Source organism: Protopterus annectens, chromosome 2.part0, assembly GCF_019279795.1.
Source record: "Protopterus annectens isolate FY-2018-M chromosome 2.part0, PAN1.0, whole genome shotgun sequence".
Lineage (NCBI taxonomy): Eukaryota > Metazoa > Chordata > Ceratodontiformes > Protopteridae > Protopterus > Protopterus annectens.
The window spans coordinates 1433314285-1433340587 of NC_056728.1; the positions used below are offsets into that span (position 1 = coordinate 1433314285).

Sequence of the window (26303 nt, forward strand, 5' to 3'; positions counted from 1 at the left end):
GGTTCATTAAATCTGACTGTTTTCTGACTAATAAAGGGTTTCCCTTTTTCATAGTCCATAAGATCACGCTGAAATTTATTAATCTTTCTTTTCATCAATTGTTTTTCAAGAATGGACAAATCCTTAGCCAAATTGGAGACATGCTGGGAATAATACTGCTGCTTGTTAAATTGTTCAGCCTCCATACACAAACTTTGAATATCTGACAGATTAGCAGTAATTATTCTGTCATAATATTTTAACAAGCATCCTACAAAAAGCATGGAGGCTGAATGTTGTGCTTCAGCCCAATCTTTGGATAACTCATTATCAATATGTGCCACCAAAGGTTGTAGCCGTACCCTCAACCCCCTTGGTGTTATATCCTTAGCTTGATAAGCCTTGAACAGTTTCATATGCCAAACATTGGTTCGCAAGATCTTCATCTGTCTCCCTAATTTAGTAAAAATATAGCTACATTTTTGTTCATTATTAATTGTAGAATTGGACATATGTGAACTGGCATTAGTAGTCAGGCCAAACACCTCAAGATTATCCTTATCAGCTGCTAATCCATGTAAAATTTCGTTTAGATCCATGTTTGGATAATTCAAAAAGCCAATAAGATACAATACTATGAAATTTCTGAAACAGCCTCAAACAGAAATAATATAAATACAATCTATTTCGATTTGTTGATATAATTAACCAACATTGGGACATTTTACATTCACATGAAATCCTGAACCGTATATTACCTCAACAATGTTCTTTTTCCTACCGAAGAGGTAGAAATTTAAATTCTTTTCTAACTCATTACAAGAGATATACTTTTACGTTCACATGAAATCCTGAACCGTATATTACCTCAACAATGTTCTTTTTCCTACCGAAGAGGTAGAAATTTAAATTCTTTTCTAACTCATTACAAGAGATATACTTCACATAACTCATCACAGACCACTTTAGAGGGACAAACACTTAAAGGGAGTTTTCCATGTGGCCATTGTTCTTTTTGTAAACACATGCCCAAAACTCGTGAGTTTTCTAGCAAAAACACATCTCAGGTTTTTGATATCAGGATATTTGCCAATTGCAGTTCTGATTGGGCTATATATTTGGCCACTTGTAATTGCTCCGCATTTTATGTGGGACAGACCTCTAGGTCTGTCAAATTGAGAATTTGTGAACACATGAGTGCTATTAGGAATAAACGTATGACCAACGCTTTGTATAAACATACCCTTGAACACCCTTCTGCTAATTTTACATTTATTATTATAGATAGAATTATTTCACATCGCAAATTTAAAGCAGGATGGCATCAGAAACTCAATGATATGGAGAACAAATGGATTATCAGGTTAGGGGGTCTTTTTAGACCAGGATTGAATACATTACAACCAACTTATTAAGTTCAAAATATATTTCCATTTCCAATTTCTTTGGAATGCAAATAACCATGCCATATGTATTATTATAATATTTATCATGGGTGGTATTATTAATATTAAAGAATGTATTCCAGCCATGTATGTATTGTTAGTGAAAATGTATTCATAATGGCAGGTTATTTGCTTGGCGTTGGTTTTCTGGGTTACTGTTTCTTTTGGACCATGCACGCCAGTCCCACGTGCGTGATACCATTTGGTTTGGTTGCAGTCACAAGATTCAGAGGACAGGATTTCCCCTTAAGGAACCCATACTATTCCATATATAACAGAAGTAGGAACTCTCTGTCATTTTGGATACGTTCTGTTATGCATATCTCTATAACTTTACCTAGGATGCTAGTTAGGCTGAAATGTTTAAAATTGTTTTGGCCTAATATGACCTCTCTTTGCAGGGCAGCATACTTCAGATTGCTGATATAGGTTAGGGATATACTCACATATTAACATTTTGTTAAATTTGATCAACATATTTAATTTGGTTTCCTTGATTCTTTGTAGGAAAATACCAAGTATATTGTCTGGTCCTTAAAACTTCAGTTTCTAATTTTACTTATGGCAACAGTTACTTAATATAAAGGATGTCTCTCCTTGTCTCTGTAACATGTTGGCATATTTTTTGTTCATTGTGAAGTTTGTACATTTTTTACCTATAGACACAGTCACTAAGTTAGCCATCTTACAGGAAGAAAACTTCCATGTGACACCCTGCCTTCAATTTGCCTGCTAGAGACAATAAAGAAGGCTTCCTAATACTTGGTTTCCCAGACATTTTTTCTGTGGCTGCAACCAGAACTGTAAGATACAATCTTTATGGCCTAAGTTAATTTCAACTTTTTTTCAAAGTTTGCTGCAGCTGGATTGTGATTAACCTCTTCTCTTCCAGTATTCTCTATTACAATATAAACATTTAAACAGTTACAATAATGCAGGTACATTTATTTGGTCTCTAGCAGGGCACACTGTTGATACATTTGTAACATAAGCAGCTTTACAAATAAATGTCCAACACAAGCATCTGTACAAATCAGTTTGGTATACAAATGACATATAATTCTTTACAAAATTCCAGATAACTTTGCTGGCATATGTTACACATTCACTGCCCTGCTTCTCCTGGCATAGCTGGCAGTACCTCCTATCATCACAACACCGCTCACATATATTTATGGTTGAGCCAAAACATTGTATTATCTATAAACATTAACTAGTTCTTATACTGCCTCTTTAACTGTTATATATCAAGTCTTTGAAAGGAAGTTCATGATGTGATATCATACCAGTTCTAAAGTAAGAGCCCTCCTGTATAAAAATCTAATTTACATAAATACTTACTGCTAGTGAAAACCTACAGTTACGATAAAGGGCCACTAAAGTGTAAGCTTTATAATAAGGTTTGTTTTTAAATGTATAGTACATGTTCTGTTTTGTTGTTTATAACTGCTTTGTAAGACAGTATAAGCCTGTGTTACTAATCATAGAGTTAAAAGTAAGCTGAAACAAGTGGTTAAACCTATGGATATTGCAGTGTAGAACTACTGTGTGGGAAGATATGAAAGGAGGGCAAATCAAGTTTTATCACTTAAAGGATGGCCTTCACCATATGCTCTTATAGTGCTCACTAATATAAGCAAATGAGAAAAGAGTGTCAGGCTTCAGAACAGGCAGACAACTAAAGAGCCATTGGGCTTATGAACACAGCAGGAAAGGGTGCGAGAGTTGGGGAATACCAAAAATAGTCATAGAGCAGCCTTTTTCTCATAAAAAAACAAATAAAATGCCAGTCAGGAGTAAGATCATTATTTCCTACAATATCTCTCTCAGTTTGATCCATTTCTTGCATTACTGATTGAGAGGAGATGCTGCATACTTGAAAATTTGACAGATATCCTCTGATTTCAATTGTGTTCCAAGTAAAGATATCAGTTAGAAATCCTGCACATTACTACGTATTGTGGCATGACACATTTTCAAATTTAGTCTTGTCAAATCTCAGTGTAATGTGATGTTTCTTCCACAACTCTAGCAGTGACATAAAATCCTACTGAACTTAGATTTAAGTAATTATTAGGGTATTGTTATGTTATGATATTATATCTCACGAGTGCCAGACTGTTTTTGCTATGTCCTACCTTTTGGTCAAACAATTTGAAGAAAATGAAAGCATGGATTTAAGTCCAATGCTGTTGTCACTGTTGGCCAGCTTTGATGCATGTTAAATGAATTTATCACATCTTATTATTTACCATTTAACATACTTCTAAAGGGTATTTGCAAAGTTACTGTATAGACGAGCTGAAATTGAAAGATCAATAGAACTTCAAAAACACACTAGATATAAAAGCTCTCCAGTATATAGAACGTTGCTTTTAACTGATCTGTGATTAATTCCCAAATATCCTGCCTATCTTATAAACGAATATACTATAAGTACTTGCTGCCTAATTTGACAGCAAATTTGAGTGTGAGGGAGAGAGAGAGAGAGAGAGAGAGAGAGAGAGAGAGAGAGAGAGAGAGAGAGAGAGAGAGAGAGAGAGAGTGAGAGAGAAAGAGAGAGAGAGAGAGAGAGAGAGAGGGGCTGAGATGTCTGCAGCAACATACACTTTCATTGATGGATTTGTAGGAGGGGCTATACAAATCTGCGTGCTGTTGTGTTTACTGTGTTCTCCTCCCATACCACTCCCACTCTGTTAAAAAAAAAAAAAAACTGATCATATTACTATGATGATGTCAGAAGCTCTTTCAGCCCCGGGTGAGCCAGGCAGGACCTGGGGCTGTCAGCACAGCCTACAGCTGGAATTTGTTTGCAATCCTCAGCATGAAACGAAGTGAGAAAATGGGTTGATGGCTTCCAACACAGAACTGCTTTCTGCTGACGATTGACTTTTGACCCTTGCTGGCTCTTTGCATGTATACATGTGTAGATAGGCAGATTACCCAGACACCAAGACTTAACAAGAGAATGCACCTTATAGATAACATCCACATACAAGATTCTGAACAGCAGTTCTTCCTATGCCTTCTGAAATACATCTAAGGGAAGTGACACTCGATCTTTTGTGAATGCATTTATATTTATTGAGAACGTTAGTACCAACTGGATTTGTGAAAAAATATATGCATATATTGTGCTTTTTACAGTGCGAATACAGCAGGGGACATCATCAAGACACAGAGTAATGTGAACACACTGATTCTCAAAAGGCAGAAGCAGAGCAAGGAATTTTTGTTTTTGTTCTCTTATTTTAATCTTTAGAAATCTTTGGAAGTATTTAACTGTCAGCATTAATTTCAGCACTACTAACTGAGCACAAGGACTTAAGACGGGTGTTATCAGCATTCATACTGCTTTAACTGCATATGTGGACACTGAACCAGGAGACGGAGAGTGAGAGAGTGAATAAAGAAAATAAAATATTTTCCATCTTTCCTTCTATGATACCAGCCTGCACAATTTCTATTCATGCATATTTTAATTTATTTATACCTGTGGAGTGTTTAGCTAAGGTATGTTATCCAGGACAAAACCATTAAAACTTTTATTCTGAAATATGAGCTAACAGCTCGATGTGCAAAATGGGCTGCACTGAAGAAATTCCTTTTCAGCATGCATGGGTCAAAACGACAATAAGAATTCATCTTCAGGACTGTTAGCACCTTGTTTAGCATGTGCGGAACAGCAAACCATTTGTTATGTCTGAACGAGAACCGAAAATATAAACAGGATCAGCTGCATGGCAAAGAAAGTTGTAAAGAACTCCGATTTGTGTTTTTATTTAATGACTGATCCAAGCCTTGTTTTTGCTGCTTCAGCTGTGCTCACATGGACATGCTCACATAAAGGCTCAGGCAAGAGGGAAGACTTCTCAATGAAGTAACCCTTTCCTGCTTGCAGCTACATCATGATACAGATGCTCAAGTGTTAATGGGTCTCTCACCTTCAGCAATCAGAATTTTTTACGGAAGGTATGCATGATTGGAGGAGAATAGTTGGAAGCCCAACCTCCAGATCCAAAGGGAAAAGCTTGATTCCCTGACATTGTAATGTAGCCTCTTCCAACACTATCTAGGTGACTATGTCCAGGTTTACTGTGCTCCTGGTTTTGGCAGCTTTGTCTGCAGTGAGGAGTAATGCTATCAGTGTCCCTTTATCCCATCAGTCTGCCTGCCCACAACAGAAAAGGAAGCCGGTCTCTTCCAGAGGTTTTGTAAACATCACTGAGACGGGAGAGAAATGTTTGAAGTGGACTGAAGTACCAAGTTTCTTGGAAAGATACCGCAGGAAAGGACTTGGGCACCATAACTTCTGCAGGAATCCTGATGGTAGACTCAAACCTTGGTGCTTTTTCCGAAATACCCAGGGAAGGGTAGACTGGCACTATTGTGACTGCAATCAGGGTAAATGAATAAGTTATTTGTTCACAACTAGGGGAATTTGTAGGGGCATGATAATTTCTTCTTATTTTTATGTTTTGAAGTTGTTTTAGTCCTGTTTCTGCATACCACAGAATAATATCATACATTCATAATTGTGTTTGCACGCGCTTATACACATGCTCACATGCACATACATACATACATACCCCCCCCCCACACACACACACACACACACACACACACACACACACACACACACACACACACACACACACAAACTAGACATGCACATCGGAAGTACTTCCTGCAATGTAGTGAGGCGAAGAATGAGAAGGTGCCTGATCTATGTGCATGCAGAGCAAAGTAACATGGATAAGTGACAAGTAAAAATGTTCAGCATTTTAATTTTCAAATGGTTTAATCTGATGAGTTTAGCATAGAATCAAACCCTTTTATCTTTATACTATGTGAATGAAATATTCACGTTACTTGCTTGTGGTTTGAGCTCATTGCCGAAAATGGAGTGTAATGTCAATAAGTACACTTGTTGCTTTTAAAGTAGCTGGATAATTAGCAAGAATGATAGGTTTGCAATTGGCTTTTTTGGGGTGGGGATAAGGGTTTAGATGTTAATAGCTGCAAATTCACTGAGGAAGAAGAGCAGTTTTTATAAATGAGTGTGCTGTTAAGTAAAAAAATGTGATAGTAAGCTTTTTTTTTAGAACAAGCAATGTTCATTTATTGGCCTCATTTGACTACTTAAGTGAATTCAATGGATTAGAGTATTAAAAGACAGTGAATTGCTACTGTTTCTGTTTGCTGACTTGGATAACATCTGAATTATTTTGCTAAGGCTTAATGTGCCTGATTAGGTAATTAACACTAACAAACAGAATTTTGCTTGGGTCTGTTGGCTGAATCCAATGTTAATCTGATGGGATTCAAATCTAAGACCGGTACCACATAATCTTCCACTAAAGTATAACTGACAAAGCTGACACATCGTAAACAGCTCCTAAGTGCCATCATCACAGGACTGTATGTTTGCACTCTTGCAAACAATTGAATTTAAATGTTGTTTGGTATGTAACAAGTATCTCAGATATTTTGCAGAATTCAAATTCTATCCTAGCTGGTTCCAAGAAAATGAGGGCTAAACTGAACAGTACTGCTGCATACATAAAACATATTGGCTAAAACAACTAAGTTCAAATCAAAAATAATTTATTTATCAAGTGTTTGCTATAAGTCTTCAAGACAAACTACAGTCTGGATTAAATTCATGCAGTATTACCCTTCAGCATTGTTAGTTTGGTCATTAAAGTCTCATTTTGTTTTATTGGATACAGCTACTTGTTTTCTAACAACCTAGGTCCCAGAAGGTAGTGTAGGAATGCTAACAGCTTGAGCTATGCAGTAAGTTGTAAAAACTTCAAGAAAAATGGACTGCCTATTTATTCTGATTTGCAGATAATAAAAGTAGTATCATCCATGAAAAATGACTTTGTTCATAATTACTTCTGTGGTGTAGTCTGGTATAGAATAAGGGATGGACTTTGGTGAAAACAAATAACAAAATTTATAGTTAACAATGGTCAAAACAAATTATTGCATTGTTAGATAACCCTAACAACTGATAAAGCTTGCACTTTGCTTGCACAATTTCTACAGCTGGACAATGAGGTATCACAGTGAAAAACATACTGTCACATAGTTCTTGTGTTTACTTCTTTTGTTTCTTGGTTACTGAATGATTTCTTGAATTTATTCAGAATAATCACTGCAAAGACTGTGTCTGAAAGATCAGTAAGAGCTGTGAGGCTAATAAGTCGGTGTAGCCAACATATCCTTTCCTCTTCTTTCACAGGAAGCACTGCTAAATCTAGGGTTGTAACATGTAGTACTAACTCTATTGCAGGGATATCTGATATGGCTTAGTGGAAAATCACTTTGGCTTTTGTATGCAGGGTCCTGGGTTTGAGCCTTGCAGAGGCTGTTTAGGGTGGGAGGTTGGTGTGATGGTTAAGGTGCTTGCCTAAGAAACACAAGGTGCAAGATTTGATTCTCACATGGGGTAATTTGCTAGGCTTAAAATGGCCCATGAGGACAGTTAGCCTAGTACTAATCTATGATCCTATGATACCCTGTCAACAATCAACCTGTTACCAGAACAGAACTTCAACATGGCATGCACAAAGCAGTAGGTTAGTACAAACAGCCCATGCTTGGCAGATGTCAGTCACAGGATAATTTTGTGGTGTATCCAATTGCTTGGAGCTGAATCAGCCGTTACACATTTCTGTGATAAGAGATGTTGGCAGAGAAGGCCAATATAACACATAGCATTTAAACTATTTTTGAATGGCAGCTTCTGTTTTTTTAAACCATGGGCATGCCTTCAGATGTTGTAAAATGATTGTTAACGCTCTGTGTAAGCAGCAAATGGATTAAAATGAATGTGTTTAACCATGTAATGCATTGTATTGTACAACTTTAGACAACTAAACAAATTACACTGAGGAAAAGAACAACAGAGTTAGAGAAAAATAGCAACGCCTGATAAAACTAAGGTTGCCTAAAGTGGCATGGACTTTGTTATTGCTAGTGATATGACTGAAAGTGATATAAGAAAGAGTTTGTAAAAGTCTAGAAATATTGCATAGGGTACATCTTTGTCTTCATACTTAGAATATGTGACATATACTAAAAATTTTTGTAAAATGAAGGGTGGAGAGAAGTCTGGGACATGGTTTATGTATGTGAAATCCTTGACTTCTCCTGTAACAAGGATGAGATGCTGCAAGGAAGAGCTGCATTTGTTTTTTTTTTTGTTTGTTTTTTTTCAAGTGAATTGTTTCTTACTGTCTTTTTCATCCATCCACAGCCCCTTTTTCTCATTTTTGTACATGGGTTTGGGTGTCACTTCAACAATGACATTCATCTAGAGCCAAGGTTTACACTGCTGAGTGACTTTCCCTGTCATGGTAGTTTTTTTTGACACCACACACTGACACCTATGGCTAATTTCGAATATCCAGTTCACCTACTGCATGTCTTTGAAATGTGGAAGGAAACCCATGCAAACACATGGAGGACATGCAGACTCTGCACAAAAAGGCACCCCAGCCAGTAGTCAAATCAGGGAACCTCTTGCTGTGAGACACTGTGCCACTGTGCCACCTCTCTTACTGTCTATTATTCGTATTTAAATATGACAGCAGTAATTTATTTATAAATGAGAGAAGAACAAGATCTAAAGCAGTACAAATACTTAGAGAAAGTCATGCCATATGTTCATTCCTTTTACACTGTATGGCAGCCTTTTCTATAGTGCAGCTTTAAAATGTAATGGCAATCTTTCCACTGCTTATATTATTTTACCTACTTCCTTTGATCTCATTTTATTGTCTCCCATTTTATTAAAATTATACTTATGGTAACCCTTTCCATGTTTCCCTGAGCAATGAAGTTCCAAAAATGATAACTATGATTACAGACTTTGTTTTTCCTTATTTGGAACTGAGACTGTTCCTTTTTAAACTGTTAATACACTCTCACAGCTAACTAAACATTCATGTGAGTACAAGGACAGGGATAATAGTCACACTTGGAAGATGATGGTCCTTAGAAAACAGGTAGCCTTCATCTTACAGTTTGTTTCTGTGAGTGACTTCTTGAAGTACCTGAGTAACAGCCTGTGTGGTCTCTGATTTGAACAGATGAAATGATTACCTGGTGAAGCGGTTGGTCTGTAATTTCCAACAACGGAAAGGTACACAGAACTGTGCCAGTTTGTTTAGTGCTGGGTGGGCTGCAAGTGGGCATGGGGGATTTCATTTAGGGTTATTCCTTAGAAGGGCTCCTGATGATGGAGGCAGATGACTACTTTTCTGAGTGATGCCATAAAGTAGTTAAAGTAGATGTAGATGGCTGTTAACGAAGAATTACAGTAATCAATCTTCTTTGAAATCTGAGGTCTCCAAATGTAAAGTACTATTCTTCAAACATAGGACATTCATGCACGCATGCACACACACACACACACACACACACACACACACACACACACACACACACACACACACACACACACACACACACACACACACACACACACACTTTTCCAGGATTAAACTTTTTCTTCAATATGGATTTTCATAAATTGCTTAAGAAAATTACGTTTGCTGTTGTATTTTACTGTGAATACATTTCTACCTCAAGTTTAACGGCACAACCTGGAGGCTGAATTAAAAGGCTTGAGTAGAAAGGAAGTGCCTAAAATAAATGCTTCTCTGCTGTTGCCCTCACTGGCATGTGGTATTATGACATTGTGCTGCTTATTTCTGTGATACTGCGCTGTTATTTTAAGGACCACAAATATACAAGGAAAATCATCTTTATGTTACGGCACTCAATGGGAAAGATGCTTGATTGCATTATGAGTATTTTTGTTATACAGTAGCAACAGAGTGGAGTAAAGGAGGCAGCTAGAAAACAATGTTTAAATATTATTACAATTCTAAATCTAGTTTTATGTACTTAACAACAGTGTGGTTTTCAAGAAAAAATATTTGGTTTATTAGAAAAATCAGAAAGTGAGAAAATACCACATTACTGTTTAAGCCTGGGCCCTTCCATATTCATGTTAACTCCTTGATCATCGTTAAACTAAATGCCACAATGCAAGGATAATTTCACACAAATATTATTATGTTTGTCTACAGTGTAAACAAATAGCACCAGGACTCTTAGAACTTAGGCATTAAAAATCACAGGCTTTTCAATCATTTCTCTGCAAAGTCCTGATTTCTAGTGCTTTAACAGCACCTGGTTGACTGCAACTGGTTGATTAGGCAGAGGAAGATGTGAAAAGAGTGACAACACTTAATATAAGTACTACTGCTTTCACTTTGCCATTATATCAATGAGAAGGATCCTACACATACGCAGGTCTACTTGAAAAGACTGAAATCCTACATTACCAAAGACAAAATGAACAAGACAACATTGTCAAAACTTCAGTTCCACCACAAATGACTGGAATGCTGAAGGATTTCACAGGGTAAGTAACCAGGTGGCCAACAAGGGGAAATTGCCCTTTTCTCCACTGTAGTGTTATCCTAGAATTGGTATATTTAGTTAGGGGGTGGGGGTGTTGTCCCCCACCTAGGTAGATTTGAGGTAACATGGTGTGTTTCTTTGTAAGATGGAGGCCAATCAGATACTTACCCTGTAAAATCCTTCTGCATTCTGGTCATTTGTGAAACTGAGGTTTCGGAGATGCCGTCTCATTAATTTCTAGAGTTGCCACCTTTTCAAATGCCCAAAGTGGGACATTTTTGGTGCAAACATCAGGTTTTGCAGGGTGAAACATACCCACGGCCAGTACAAAGGACAGAATTTCACTATTTTGCCTAAATAAAAGCTTATTCTTGTAGCATTTTGGTTGCTTATTCTGTTTCTTATAACATTTAGGTGTTTCAGATACAGAATAACTGTTTTATGCAACTATTACATAAAATATAGGAAATCATTTTGTCCTAAAATCTCAGGACATTTGCCATTTTTACAATTTTTTTGCAGGACACAATTGCCAAAAGAGGGACTGTCCCTCGCAAAGTGGGACAGGTGGTAAGCCTATTCATTTCGTATTCGGTAGTGTGGGATTTCATTCTTTTGAAGTAGACCCATATACATATAAATGCAAGTAGTAATGCCTGATAGGGTGTGTGTTAATGTGTAATTAACTCCCACTCAGGGGTGTTAATCACACCCCTGGAAGGGTGTTAATTACAAATTAACATACACCTTGGAGTGCATTATTGTGCTTAGAGAATGGATTCTGTACAAAATTGTGTTTTACTTGCTTATTTATTTTTTTAAGTACTATATTATTTTTTATATATTTTTAATGTAAAATAGTTCCTCCTCCTAATGTTTCAAACTTTCTGTGTTAATGGTGTTGGAGGAAGCATTTTACATCAAACATATGTAAAAAATAATATAGTGCTTAAAAAAATAATAGGCAAGTAAAACACAACAATTTTACATACAGCCCATTCTCTCTCCCATACACACATGCACACATACACAGTCTCTTCTGCTTTCATACACACACACACACACACACACACACACACACACACACACACACACACACACACACACACACACACACTCGCAGTCTTCTATGCTTTCATACACACATTCATTCACACAAGATCGGTCTCTCCCTCTTTCTCAATCTCTCACAGTCTCTGCTGCTTTCATACATGCATTCAGTCACAGAAGATCACTTTCACACTCTTTTTATCTCTATATGTCTCACACACACAGTCTCTGCTGCTTTCATACACACATTTAGTCACACAAGATCACTCTCACTTTTATCAATCACTTTCTCGATCTCTCTCACACACACGCAGTCTCTCTCTCTCTCTCTCTCTCTTTTTTTTTGTTGACATTTTATGCTCACTAAATGGCAGAACCGCTGCTTAGCAAGCATAAAATAATAGCAGCCATTAGATTTTTTTGCAGTCTGAGCTCCACTCCAGGGAAGTGGTGAACTCGTTTGTCATTGTGCATTACTTGTACATTAATACCCTGCTGGAGAACGTTCGTTCTCCAGTAAGGATGTTGATGTACAGTTTGCCCATTCTCTAAATAAATAAATAAATAACTATATATATATATATATATATATATATATGTATATATATATATATATATATATATATGTATATACATACATGTATACACATAACTATAGACATAGATATATTATATGCATATACATATTCTTATTGTAAACCAATGAGTTGGTGTTCATTAGGTTACACTCCATATACATGAAGGCAAATCCCTTTCAGTGATTTGGCAGGACTTTCTTGCAACCTTTAAATGTAAGATCAACAGTGATCAAAAGATTTAGTTTGACAATGAAACAAAACCAATATCTGAGGCAAAAATATATAGTATTTGAAAAGAGCAGATCAAGTTCGTACAGTTTTAGAAACACATACATTATCATAATGATTAAACAAATAAAGTTCTTAAGGAAGTAAAGAAGTACTATGTATCCTTACCTTATGGTGTATAACATATGCAAACTATAAAACATTAACATAAGATACAGGGAAACCAAATAATGCCACAAACTAAATAGTCCAAAAAGAGACACACGGCTGGAAATCAGGAAATAACACCAAAACGAATAGTTATTAACCACTGGTAAGCGCTTTCGTCTGGTGAGCGTCACCAGACTTCTTCAGACAAAGTAAACCATACATTATTGAACTTATATACCCATTTGAATTAAATCAATTAATCAATTTGAAAAAAAACATTACAATCAATTACATATTTAAAAATTTAAAAAGACACAGCCCTAAAGTAGGAAAACTTTTCTTATGAACTGAGGAACACCAAGAAAATATATTATATTCAACCATGTTTAAGATATATAAAACACAGCGACATATAAAAACAGGTTAAAATACATAGAAATATAAATAAAATACCTTCTAGAAATACATTTCCTGATTTCCAGCCATGTGTGTCTCTTTTTGGACTATAAGATACAGGGACACTTGAAGATATACTCTATACAGAGCAGTCTACTTGATAAGACCTTTTTGAACATCACTTAGCAAGACCAGATGTGACTCAGACTAAAATATAGAATAATACAAGGTACTTAAAATACAAGGTATGCAATATAACATAGGGTTTTTTAAGGCACACAGAATTTGATTAGTAAATAGCACAGTGCAACAGTAACAAGAAAAATAGCTGTATAAAACTGTTACGCTTTTAGCAGAGAACATTCTGCCCATGGAGTTCCTTAAGAAGGTAAATCTTACCTTAGTAAAGGGAGATATGGAATATTAATGTTGGTGTTCATAATACTGATGAAAACATTAAGGTTAATAAATAAACATGCAAAGAAATATAAAACAGTGTGCAAGCTACACAGGTAAAGGTTTTTCTAATTATTTGTAACTTTCTCTGGAGTGACAACATACGGATCATTTATAAAAGCCCAATGAACTGGAATTAGGAGCTTTTATGCATGCAGTAGGGCATTGGCTTTTTGTTGTATGCCCTACCATCCCTGCTCATAATCATGTCTAAGTGAACAGAGCAGTGAGTTTGAGGTTTTGTCTTCACCTGTGTATAGAATGCAGCCAAAGCCCTGCCTCCTTGCAGACAGCATGTGTGTATGACCCTGATTTATACTAGTGGTTCGAATGTAGACAGCAACCCAAGCATGTGCGCCTATCCCCGCTCCACAGTAGATGTCACCTTTTTATCCCTCTCCTCCCCATGCCAGTTCCAAGAGGTGCCAACCCTCTAAATGAACTCAGGTCACCTGGGTTGTAGTCAGGAGTTTGTCTCTCTGCACCAGAGGAACTGACTATACACTGCAAAGCTCATTTAAAGGCTTTTAGGTTAGGATGGGTCTGAAAGAATATGTTAGAAGACCATATCTGCTTGACTCTTTTGAAAGGAAGCTATCTGTTAGTAATGTCCTAGGTTTTCCTATTGAATTTGTTCCTATATGCAGAGAAACAGAATTCCAAATTAAAGTTACTACCCTGCTATATGTACATGTACCATGCCCATGTTTGGGCCTACAAACTTTAAACAAGCAAATATTTAAAGGTCTCAGTTTCCTGACTGGGGCAGTCACTTCTTTAGATGAACTTGTGAGCAAATGTTGTTTATTTATTTGTTTATATATTTATTGATTTTACTGAAATTTCAGCCACCCTAATTATAGGTTCATAAGTGTGTACTAGGCTAACGACTACTGCAGCCTTTTTAATCCTTGACATGCATGCCAGATCTCTGACCAGTTGTGATACCCATAAGTGTAAGCAGGGGCTTGGAAGATTAAACATTTACAAGCAGGAGCCTGGGAGATGAATCATTTACAGGCTGCCTCTGTCCATTAGAGACTTAGGTGCCAAATCAGGGATGAATTTCCTGTCCCCCATCCAATTGTCTGAGTTACACTTTAATTGGATTAGGGAGAAACTCTGCTTCACATGGATTGGGAGCCTGTTCTAGAGACAGGGGTAGTCTGTGGAATACATACTTGACTTTCCAGCAGGTCCTATTGATATCACAGGCAAGGTTTAAGTCTTGAGAATGGGTAATTCTGGTGCTGTATGTTTTGTGGATATGCAGGAGGTCCATTAGAGTGGAGTCTGACAATACTTTGCATTCCAGGCATAGATCTCCCCTTCATATTTTAATGAAGCACCATTAAAATTTGGAGTATGTTTCCAGTTACTGTCTCCTGAGTGTATTTCTTTGGGAATTTTTTGCTGCTGTGTGTTTGTATAGATCTCCCCTCAACAGCCTGTAGGAGACATAATACAGGGACAGGGCCTTGAGGCAGTCTACAAGGGACATGTTATTTATGCCTTGTATTCTTTTAGGGAGGAACCTCTGCGGACATTCCAATTGTTGGATATGCCTGGTTAGGTACATACTGAAGGGGGCATTATACTAAATGATAGGTCTGATGAATGCCAATTACAGTGGAGCAATAACTTCCTTGGCCTTAGATGCCATACCTTTGTTTATAAGTTGTGCAACACAGAATGCTTTCCTCACTACAGTAGACACATGAAGGTCAAAGGCTAGATTACTGTTTCTGTGTGTCACCAAGTCCCTGACTGCTGGGTCAAGTTTTAGGGGTGCACTGTGAATATGATAGTTACCAGGGGAGGATGACTTCCCAAAGGATAGTGTTATGCATTTCTTTGCACTTAGTTTAGTCCATGGCTCTGACACCAGTTGTTTGTCTGTGTTAGTCCTTCCTGGTGAACATTTGTGTCAGTGTGGGATTCAATTACAGTCCCTAATTTGCAATCATCTGCAAATTTAGTCAGCCAGAGGCCACTGACATTGGCCTTTACTTCAGAGAAGTAAGTGCAAAAAGGTGCAGTCCCAGGACCGATCCCTGAGGGATTCCGCTTGTGACTAGCTTCTTTGTAGAGGTGGCCTCTCCAATTCTAACTTCCTGGGTCCTGTCTGTGAGCCAGTTGGCTATCCACTGGGTGACATAAGGGTTTATACTTAACCTGTTGAGTTTGTAAATGATGCCCGAGTGGGGTATTGTGTCAAATGCCTTGGCCAAGTCAAGGTAGGCAGTGTGAGACTTATGGGTCTCGAGTCTCCCGGCTCTGTAGATGGCCCTCCTTTGTATAGAGAGATGACAGTTGCTGTTCTCCATTTATAAGGCATGAAGCCTGTTTGGAGGCTACAGTTAAACAGGAATTCCAGAGGGCCTGATAGACCATATTTCATGCTAATTAGAAGGCATCCTGGGATATTGTCTGAGCCCATTGATAATTGTTCTTGGCCTTAGAGACAGCATTAAGGACCTGTTCCCTAGTGATAACAGGGAGTTATATTTGATGGTAAATCCTGAGGGAAGGTTGAAGAAGAATGAGAGGTAAAGTTGGAGCTGAATTTGATGGCCAGTAGGTTTGCTATATCTTTTGGCTCAGTATAGGTGGCTCTATTATAAATGAGCTCTGCACACAATTTTGTATTGCCTTTAAGGTTGTGGACATTTCCAAAAATGCCTTGTGGTTATCCTTGGCCTCTGAGGTCAAATTTACCTCAAATTTGGCTTTGGTAGACTTTATTTGTCCTCTGAGTTGTTTGTTTAGTTTGATGAGAGTACTTATATCCTGCTGGGTGCTGCAGCTCCTAATTTTTGCCATAATTTTCTTCTCTCCCTCTAGTATTTGGACATGCTGACATTCATACTCTTCTAATTCTATTACCTATTCCACACGTCTCCATAACATCCTACAAATCATCATATCTTACTGTATCAAATGCCTTGGTAATATCACCCACAATAAGTTTCACATCCTCTGTTTTACTTATAATATTATCCACAATTTCTTTTACAACTAATAACAATTCTTGACATCTCTTCCCTTTTATACCATATATCCTTTCTTCCATAATCTATCTAGTCTTTCCGTCCATTCTCCTCTGTATTATTTTCATACATATTTTATAATCTGTGTTATTTAGTGTGATGGGTCACCAATTATTTATTTCATTTTTCTCATTTTTCTTCCTTATAAATTTTAATATCCCACTGCATGACCATTCAAAAACAAACCCTTAATTTCAGTACATTTACAAAATACTCTCTTTGCCAGTCCATTAATTTCTCAAGCATTCCATACCCTGTACCACTTGGGCATGCTACTGAATCAGCATTTACTTTCCTGAGCACTTTATACAATTCACTAATAGTAATTTATGTTTCAAATTCTTCTTCAACTCGTTCTGGAAATGTTTTTACTTTCCATTCTCTCTTATTTTCCTTCTTTTCGGTCTTATACATATTTTCCATGTGCTGTATTACAATACTCATAATTTGGTGTTGTGTTCTTTTTGCCTGTGCTTTTACACTTTCATTTCCTTCATTATACTAATTTTCCTCTTTTCTATTTTACCCAAATATGCAGATACCTCCTCCTGACTCCCTTGTAAATAATATCTCTGCCTAACTTGTAATGTCTTAATTTTTTTCTAAATTTATTTTAAAAATGTCTTTATCCATATCATAATACTCTCTTGTATTGTTCTCTGAAATTTCTAATGCAGTTCTGTACATTTTCCCATGCTTTACTTTCTATTCCTTTCTTACATCACCCTGCCATTGAAAAAACACTTTTAGAGTTTTTAAATTAAATCCATCATTCAGACCAGTTTTTCTAGAAGTTCTTCATGGTTATAAGACCCTTGATAAATGCAATACTCCCTACTCTCCAATTTCAATCCATAATTTTTCATTTATTCTTTTTATTCCCTTTACTATTTTACTACACTCAATTTCTTCCATCACATCCATCCGTATTGCTAAATGGTTTGAAAACCCATCACATCTGTATCTCCATCTGCTACCTCAAAGCCTTCTTATAATACAAAATAATCAATTTCAGATCAAGTGCCCCTTCTATAAGTCCATTTATTTTTGTTCCACACAGCTATTTTACCACATTTTATCACTCCCTGTATGTTTACATCTTTCCTTTTCTTTTTACATTTTCTTCTTCAATCACAATTGAAGTTCCCTGGAATTGTAATTTTTATGTTAACCACCACATACTCTAATATTTGATGAAACAGCTTCTCTCTTCCCTTGGTAGTTATATATGCATACAATGCTATAATTTTATAAACATGTTCTCTCCACCTACATCAACAACAGTTAACTTTCCCATCCTTTCCAGTGTTACATCCATTATTTTCACCATTTTTATAGAACACAGCCAATACAGAATATTCTCACTTCCTAAGTTCCATATTATATTTCCACCCCACAATTTTTCTGTTTGCAATATTTCTTGTCAGGAATCTTACGAGGACGTAGTAAAAGCTGAGAAACTTTTATTTTAGCGCTTTCGTCAACAATAAGTTATGACTTCTTCAGAATAAATGAATGTACCACCAAAACACATTAAATAGTCATCAAAATGCATTTGCATAATTAATACAATTCAATTAAACATTAAGAACTTCTAGTTAAAGCTGCAGACTTTTGTAAAAGGTCACATACATTTTAAACACTCTAAAACAACAATGAATGTGAGTGCTAAATTTAATACATGATGATATATAAAAAATGATAAAAAATGGTATATTTACATGTTAACATCAAAGGTAAAATTCAGCTTTAAGTTTTAAATAACTAGTGAGGGATCCTACTTCATTTAACCCAGGGGGACTAGTGGCATTCACTCTGAGTTGCCACATTAATACTTTATACTCAAGAAATAATTCAAGAGGTCCCCGTCTTTCATCCAACTCTACATGTTCAAGTGTAGTAAATCTGAAACTGTGGTTGGGGAAATTGTCCAAATGCTTGGCAAGTGCATTATTTGTATTACCTTTACTAATGTCATACATGTGCTGATATATATGTGTCCTAAAAATATTTTTTGCCTTTCCTCTGTAATATCTGTAACAAACCTGGCACACAGTGACATATACCACATTTTTAGTTCCACAATTACTTTTGTGGTAATATCTTATCACTCCATATTTTTTTTATTTCAACACTGTCCCCTCCAAAATAAACTTACATTGCAAACAGTGTCCACATTTATTTATCCTTCTATCGTTCTGTGTCTCACACCCTCTTTATTCTGTTCCAGTATATTCTTAAAGCATGTATCTTTTTATATACCACTTATGGTTCATCCCCTGTTTTACTTCCAACTTATTCATCATTTCTCAGGATGAACCAATTTTTTTACTAAGATGTCTCTAATGAATGAAATTTGTGGATTATAGGTCATTGTCAATGCATTTTTATACATAATGTTGTTGCTCATACTACCAGTATTGTTACTACTGGTCCCTGACACATGTACCCCTTCATCAACACTTAGACCCAACAGTGGATAAAAGTGACCTGTTGTTCTTTTCTTAGTTACTTCTTCTAAAATTGGCCTCACAAATTCTTCAGGGTACCCTCTTCTCAACAACATATCCAATAAAAGCTCCCTTTCTTTGTAAAACATTTCCATCTCAGTAACCATTCTGGCCAACCTCACACCTTGTCCCTTGACAAGTGATCTTTTTTGGTGCAAGGGATGCCCACTTTCAAAGTGTAAAAGGGTGTTCAAGTATGTTGGTTTCCTGTAAATAGTCAAAACAAAGTTCTTGTTCACCTTGTCTTTACTAATCTGGATATCCAAATAGTTAATACTGTCTAAATTGGTGCCCATTGTAAACCATAGAAAAGAGTTATTTGAAGTAAGAAAAAGTAAAAATTCACTTAACTGGTCTGAATTCCCATCCCAAAAAATCAGGATGTCATCCAGGTATCTCCCATAAAATTTACAGTGCTTAAAACCTTCTGAAAAAAAGAGCATAGAGAACTCCCATTGTGTAAGGACAATATTTGCAACTACAGGGGCGCATGCAGCCCCCATGGCAACACCTGATGTCTGTCTAAATAATTGTCCTTCAAATATTATATAGTTGTTTTCTAGGACCAATTCCATCAGGGTTCTAAAGGTTAGAATTCTAGAATGTACATATTGGGTGTGCCTACAAAGAAAGTCATAGAATAAATCTATACCCTCTTGGTGAGGTATAACATTAAATAGGTCTTTCACATCAACTGTTACCAGAATAGTTTTATCACCGTAAAATTCTTGTCTAATTTTTCTTAAACAGTCCCAGGAAGCTTGAATAATATGTGGGAACTTCTTTAAGCAATTTTTTAGTTGAAAGTCTAAAAACTTGGCAATAGTCAATGTTTTTGATGCCTTAGTGTCTACTATAGGCCTAATGGGTGGGTTGGTGGTGTCTTTATGAATTTTTGGGATCCCAAATATCATTGGGATCCTGGGGCTATTCTGTAACAGGAAGTCATACTCTACTTTCAATATCTGGTCATTTAATAATAAATCATATAAAATGACATCTATATTCCTGTATGCTATGTTCAGTTCGTTGAGCAATACTTGTTCATATCCATCCCCAAACAAATGACCAGACATACTGTCCACATATCTCTGTTGATCCATCACCACCAACCCACCCCCTTTATCTGGTTTCATGACTCTAATTAATCTATTGTTAGAAATACTAGACAACAAATTATATTCATCCTCTGTAAAGTTATATCTCTCCTTCTGGTAAATGTTGTTTTTACATAGGGTCCTGATATCATTCATTGTGGATCTAAAAATGTGGTATATGTTGCTGTGTGCCAGGTTTGTTACAGATATTTCATAGGGAAGACAAAAATACCTTTAGGACACGTATATGTCAACACACGTATGACATTAGTAAAGGTAATACAAATAATGCACTTGCCAAGCATTTGAACAATTTCCCCATCCACAGTTTCAGATTTACTATACTTGAACATGTAGAGTTGGATGAAAGAGGGGACCTCTTGAATTACTTCTTGAGTATAAAGTGTTAATGTGGCAACTCAGAGTGAATGCCACTAGTCCCCCTGGGTTAAATGAAGTAGTATCCCTCACTAGTTATTTAAAACTTAAAGCTGAATTTTACCTTTGATGTTAACATGTAAATATACCATTGTTACCATTTTTTATATATCATCATGCTTTAAATTTAGCACTCACATTCATTGTTGTGTTAGAGTGTTTAAAATTTGTGTGACCTTTTAAAAATAACAAGTTTTAAATTTTGGAGTCTGCAGCTTTAAATAGAAGGTCCTAATGTTTAATTGAATGGTATTAAGTATGCAAATGCATTTTTGATGACTATTTAATGTGTTTTGATGGTAGATTCATTTATTCCGAATAAGTCATAACTTATTGTTGACAAAAGCGCTAACATAAAAGTTTCTTGGCTTTTACTATGTCCTCGTACATTCATTTTTTTACTTGTTTGGTTTGTTACTCAAGACTTTTGTCAGGAATCTTACATCCTATAACAGAATAACATCCTCATCCCAGTTGACACACCATTCCAGTATCCTTGACCATCCTTTGGTGTTAATATTACTGTTCACATTTAATGAAAGTACTCAAAAATTGTTGATTTTCCTTCGTTTTAAGTTTAGGGGCAAATTTTTTAAATTTTCATTTTCTTATTTTTACTCTTTCCCCAATTTAATATTTTCCTGGGTTTTTTTATGAGTAAGCCTTGATCCCCAGAATCAGATCTATCACTGGCTAGATCTTCAGAAAATATTAATATTAATCTCTTCTCTTGACCTCTCTTCCTACATGGTCTTTCTCTCTCTCTCCTCATTTTTCCTTTCATATTTTTTCTTCTTCTACAGTTTTTCTTCACCTAGTTTACCCTCCTCCTCCACCCCCTTGCTGTATTTCCTAACGTTTGTTTTCTTCCCCGTCTTCTCATTTTTCATCATTTACTGCTTGCTCTTGATAATCTATCCAAAAGTCCCCCCCCCCTTTTTTTTTACACAGCCTGCATTGAGGCATGCACTTTCTTGCTGTATGTCTTTTCTCCCCACACTGGTTATAGTGTACCTTATCAAAATTATTAGTTAAATGAGAAAAGTATCCACAATAGAATCATGATTTTTGGCTAGCCAAAATATCTTAATGCCCCTGTAAGACCAGCCACACAGATAACCACTGACAAGTGTTTCACCATGTTTTTTTTTTTCATATTTTAAAACAGCTTCCAACCTCCACCTGTTTATTCCAAACATTTCTTTCATCTCTAACGTTTACATTATTATCACCAGTTTCACACAGACATGGCATGCATTTTATAACTTTGTCTTCTTCCAGTTAATTAGTTCTAAGCTGCAAAATAACCTTTTTTAATATTTAAGTTACTGCCAGAAAATAAGTAATTGCTCCACGGATAAATGTCCTTCTTTTAAGTTACTCACAGTTCCAGAAATTTCATCATCATTCTATCAGTTTTAAACTAAGTCACAAAAAGTCTCTGTCCCAATACAAATAAAAGACCGAATCTCTTGAGCTTTAAAACCCAGAACAGTTACCACATTGTCCCATACATAATATCTGTCTATTACAGTGTCAGTTTTTGTTCTTATTCTCACAGCTGATCTTCTCTTCTTTTTTAAAACAGTTTTACTTACAGTTTGTTGTAGCGGTTCTTTTTTGCCTGCTATCACTGCTGCATGTTTTAGATCCTGCATTATCTGCCGCCACAAAACCAGACACCTTCCCAATTTGCTGCTGCTTGTTGCTGCTTTCCTCTTTTACTTTCTGTCACTGCTGCATTCTCTGCCGTCACCTTACCTTGTTCCTTTTCCACATTACCATCCTCAGTACTTCCAAAAAAGTTATTTGCCATCTCGCCACATGAAAAAGAAGAACTGTCAGCTGGATCATCCTGCTTGATTATTTTTAACAGAACATCATCTACAGGCCCTCCTGATGCCAATTCTGTTATCTGCACCACTTCAATAGAATAAATTACTTCCTTCCGTGGAGACAGCTAAATGCTGCTCATTTGTAACATCCACCATACAGGAATCTTTGTTTACATTCTGAAGCTCCATATTGAACAAATTCTTCTCTAGATTTTCACTTTTCACCTCCAAACTATCCATGACTTTTCTCTCCTCCTCCATTCTGATGTGTCTCTTGGGCCTCTTTCTGGCTGATGTAGGAGCCCTACAGTGCAATCTAGGAACTCCAAATTGTAGTGGAAGTTCTCCGACATCCTAGCCAAATTTCTCTTAGTGGTGGAAATACCACCTTGGAGCTCCCCTAAAAAGAGGCCACCAGCCTAGTGGGACTAACCTGGTCAAAAAAAGGTTAAACAACTATATAGATATTTGAAGGAACTACATATCATCGAATCCCTATTTGGTCGACATCTGTTTAGTTGACAAAAGTTGATCGGCTACACAAATTCTTGGGGTTGGGAAGTATGCCCTTTCCCCAACATTGTGTGATTAAGTCTATTTAATTAGCAAAGGGTGTGGTGGATCACAAGCCCCCCCCCCCCAACATGGGGGAATGCAGTTGCACTTGTTCAGTTACAAAAAAAGTATGTTTTATTCTATTTTTTTTACTTATATTTTGGAGATTGTTGCTTGGCACACTCATAGTAGTTTGTCAATAAGTGTCAAGATGAAGTTTTTTGGTTGATGTTGTGAATGCTGACATTTGGGTGTTTTGATGAAGTTCAGTACACCCTTATAGATGTACAGAGAGAGAGAGAGGCTTCACCATAGTAGCCATACTATTTACCTAGACAGTAGACTGAATCTGTTTTGCAGTCACACCTGAGCTCTTCACTCTGTACAACTCCCTTTTACCTCTATGTGAGAGTGACTGGAACTTTTCTTGGAACATTTCTGACTGGTAAAATGATAGGCTCACTCTAACTATGATGGACCCCTGGCAAATAGCCCAGATCAGTAAGTGAATTGTCCTTCTAATGAATGAGATCTTCCTCCTTATATATGTACATCAGGAATTCTTTTCACTGTATCAAGCTTTTGGCATGTGAAATTATCCAGTATAGACAGAATTTCTGTGCCAGCAAGGTGGTTCTGAGTTTTACACTTCTTTTCATAGGATCATAGGATGACAGGAAGTTACTAGGCTATTGGCCCTGAGGCTCTTATAAGCCTAGCCAAGAGTATAGCCCATGTTTAGCAAGTCATCACCTGATGCCCCTGTTCAGTAGGGACACAGGTGGAATCCCAGGGATGTATTTTCTGTTTCCCATCCAGTTATTCTGGTTGCTCTTGAAAAGGGGTAAAGAGGAACTCTGCTTGACATGGCGAAGGAGTCTATTCCACAGATGGAAGAGTCTCTGGGACACAAATCTGTCCTGCCAACAAGTCCTATTGATGTCACAGACCAGGTTGAGGCCACAAGTGTGGGTTACTCAAGTGGAGCTTGACTTGCAGATATACAGCAGTCCAATCAAGGCAGGGTCCAAGATCTCCTTGTATGCCAGACAGAGGTCACCTGTCAGCAGTCTGTATGAAACTAAGTAGAGGAATAGGGCTTTTAGCCTTTCTGTGTATGGTAGATTTTGAGGCCCTGGATTTTCTTCATGAGGAACCTCTGTGGTCTCTCCAGCTGCTGCATGTGCTTTGTGAGGTACATGCCGAAGGGGGTGTTGTACTCAATCATGTGCCTTATAAGGGAAGAATACAGCGATGTGATGACCTCCCTGTCCCTGGATGAGATACCTTTACTTATAAGGTGGGCCATGTAGAAAGCTTTCCATGCAACAGAACTAACATGATGATCAAAAGTCTGGTTGCTCTCAGCCTGGGTGCCAAAATACCTCATGACTGATTACATGCTTAGGACATGTATTTATTTATTTTATTTTTATTTTGCATTTGTTTACCAGGATGGTCTGACTGGGTCAGTGCCCATTTTTAGTGGAGGCCCAGGGGAGAAAAGCTCCAGCCTAAGCTTACATACAAAACGATTACATCAAGTAATAGAAATTATAGACAAAAATTCACAAAAAATGAGTATTAACACATTTGCAGGATACAAATGTAAAAACAAAAACATATACAAAGTATGAAATAGAACAAGACTTTAAACACTTGAATATAGACAAATATATGGTTGAACTTATATATGTGGAGGAACATAACATATTAGTTAGGAAATTAAGTAGGGAGAATCATTTAGGCAAAGTAGTGCATAGTTAGTAATACTTCTGTGGTGAGAGTTGCAGCTAGGAATGTAACTACTTATAGAGAAGTAGTGTTGTTAGAAGGGTATGTTAACATTAGAGTTAGTACGTACAGTCAAATTGTATAAGTAATGCTAAGTTAATAATTAACCTGGAGTGTTACATGTGCAAAGCCAGGATTCAAATAAGTGTCTTTTGAGAGATATTTTGAAATGATTAAGATTGCTTATAGATCTGATACTATGTGAAAGGGCATTCCAATTTTTAACAACAAAGTTAGAGTAAAGAGAGTTGCCTGCTGTATTGGATACTTTGGTTACTTGGATTAAGTCTTTGTTAGATGATCGAAGAGTACGAATGTTGGAGTAGTACTGTATCAGATTAGTTTGGGAAGGTACATTGTTGGGATTGTGCATTATTTTGTGAGCCATTATTAATTGGTTATAGTTCATAACATGAGGTACTTCCAACCAAGAAAGACTTTTTAGGCATTGACAGTGATAGGTTGAATGTGTAGAATCTGTTGCAAATTTGGCAATCTTATTGTAACATGATTCTAATTTACCTAGTTCTAACTTTTTGAGGTTGGTAAGTATGGGGGATGCATATAAAAGTGATGAGAGAAGGAAGGGGTTCTAGCTATGGCTGTTCTTGGAGTGTCTGTTAAGAATTTTTGTTTCTATACATTGTTCCCATTTTCTTGTGAACCTTTTTGATTGTGTTAGAAATGTGTATGTCAACTTTTAGTCTGTTGTCAATTATAACGCCTAATAGTTTTGTGTGGGAATCTGGGAAAAATCCTAGTATTATTACTGGCAGTGATATAAAAGTTAGCTGGGAGGTTAGTAGGTTTAGATGGGTGAAAGATGATAAGTTTAGTTTTATTAGGGTTGAGAATGAGTAGTGAGTTTGCTAGCCACATTTCAATATCAGAGAAGGCTTTTTGGGTGACTGTAAGAAGTTGAGTTACTGTGGATGCTGCACATATGAGGGTTGAATCATCTGCATATTGTATGATAGATGCTTGACAGGAGGCAGTATTAAAATCATTTATGAATATGCTGAAGAGGAGGGGCCCCAGGATTGAACCCTGAGGGACTCCATGTGTAACAGGAAGGAGTGGGGATAGATCTTGCTTACATTTCATAGCTTGCTGGTGGCTAGATAGATAACTTTGAAACCAGTTAACAGCATCAGGGTTGATATTAAGATTATTCAGAGTGAACAGTAACTGGGAAACTGTATTGAATGCTTTAGACATGTCCAAAAGGATGGAAGACACTGTTTTGCCATTGTCTCTGAATTTATTTAGAGTATTAGTGAAACTTAGAAGTGCTGTAG

At 36.7% G+C, this 26303-nt stretch overlaps 1 protein-coding gene across 1 annotated transcript in view; it reads left to right on the plus strand.

Moving 5' to 3' along the window:
- Positions 1-4172: 4172 nt before the first annotated feature.
- PRSS12 (serine protease 12) overlaps positions 4173-26303 on the plus strand; it is a 1465718-nt gene continuing 1443587 nt past the window's right edge. The window contains exon 1 of the mRNA XM_044061659.1: positions 4173-5828. Coding sequence (XP_043917594.1) covers positions 5507-5828 — 322 coding nt within the window. The 5' untranslated portion in view covers positions 4173-5506. The remainder of the gene's footprint in view (positions 5829-26303) is intronic.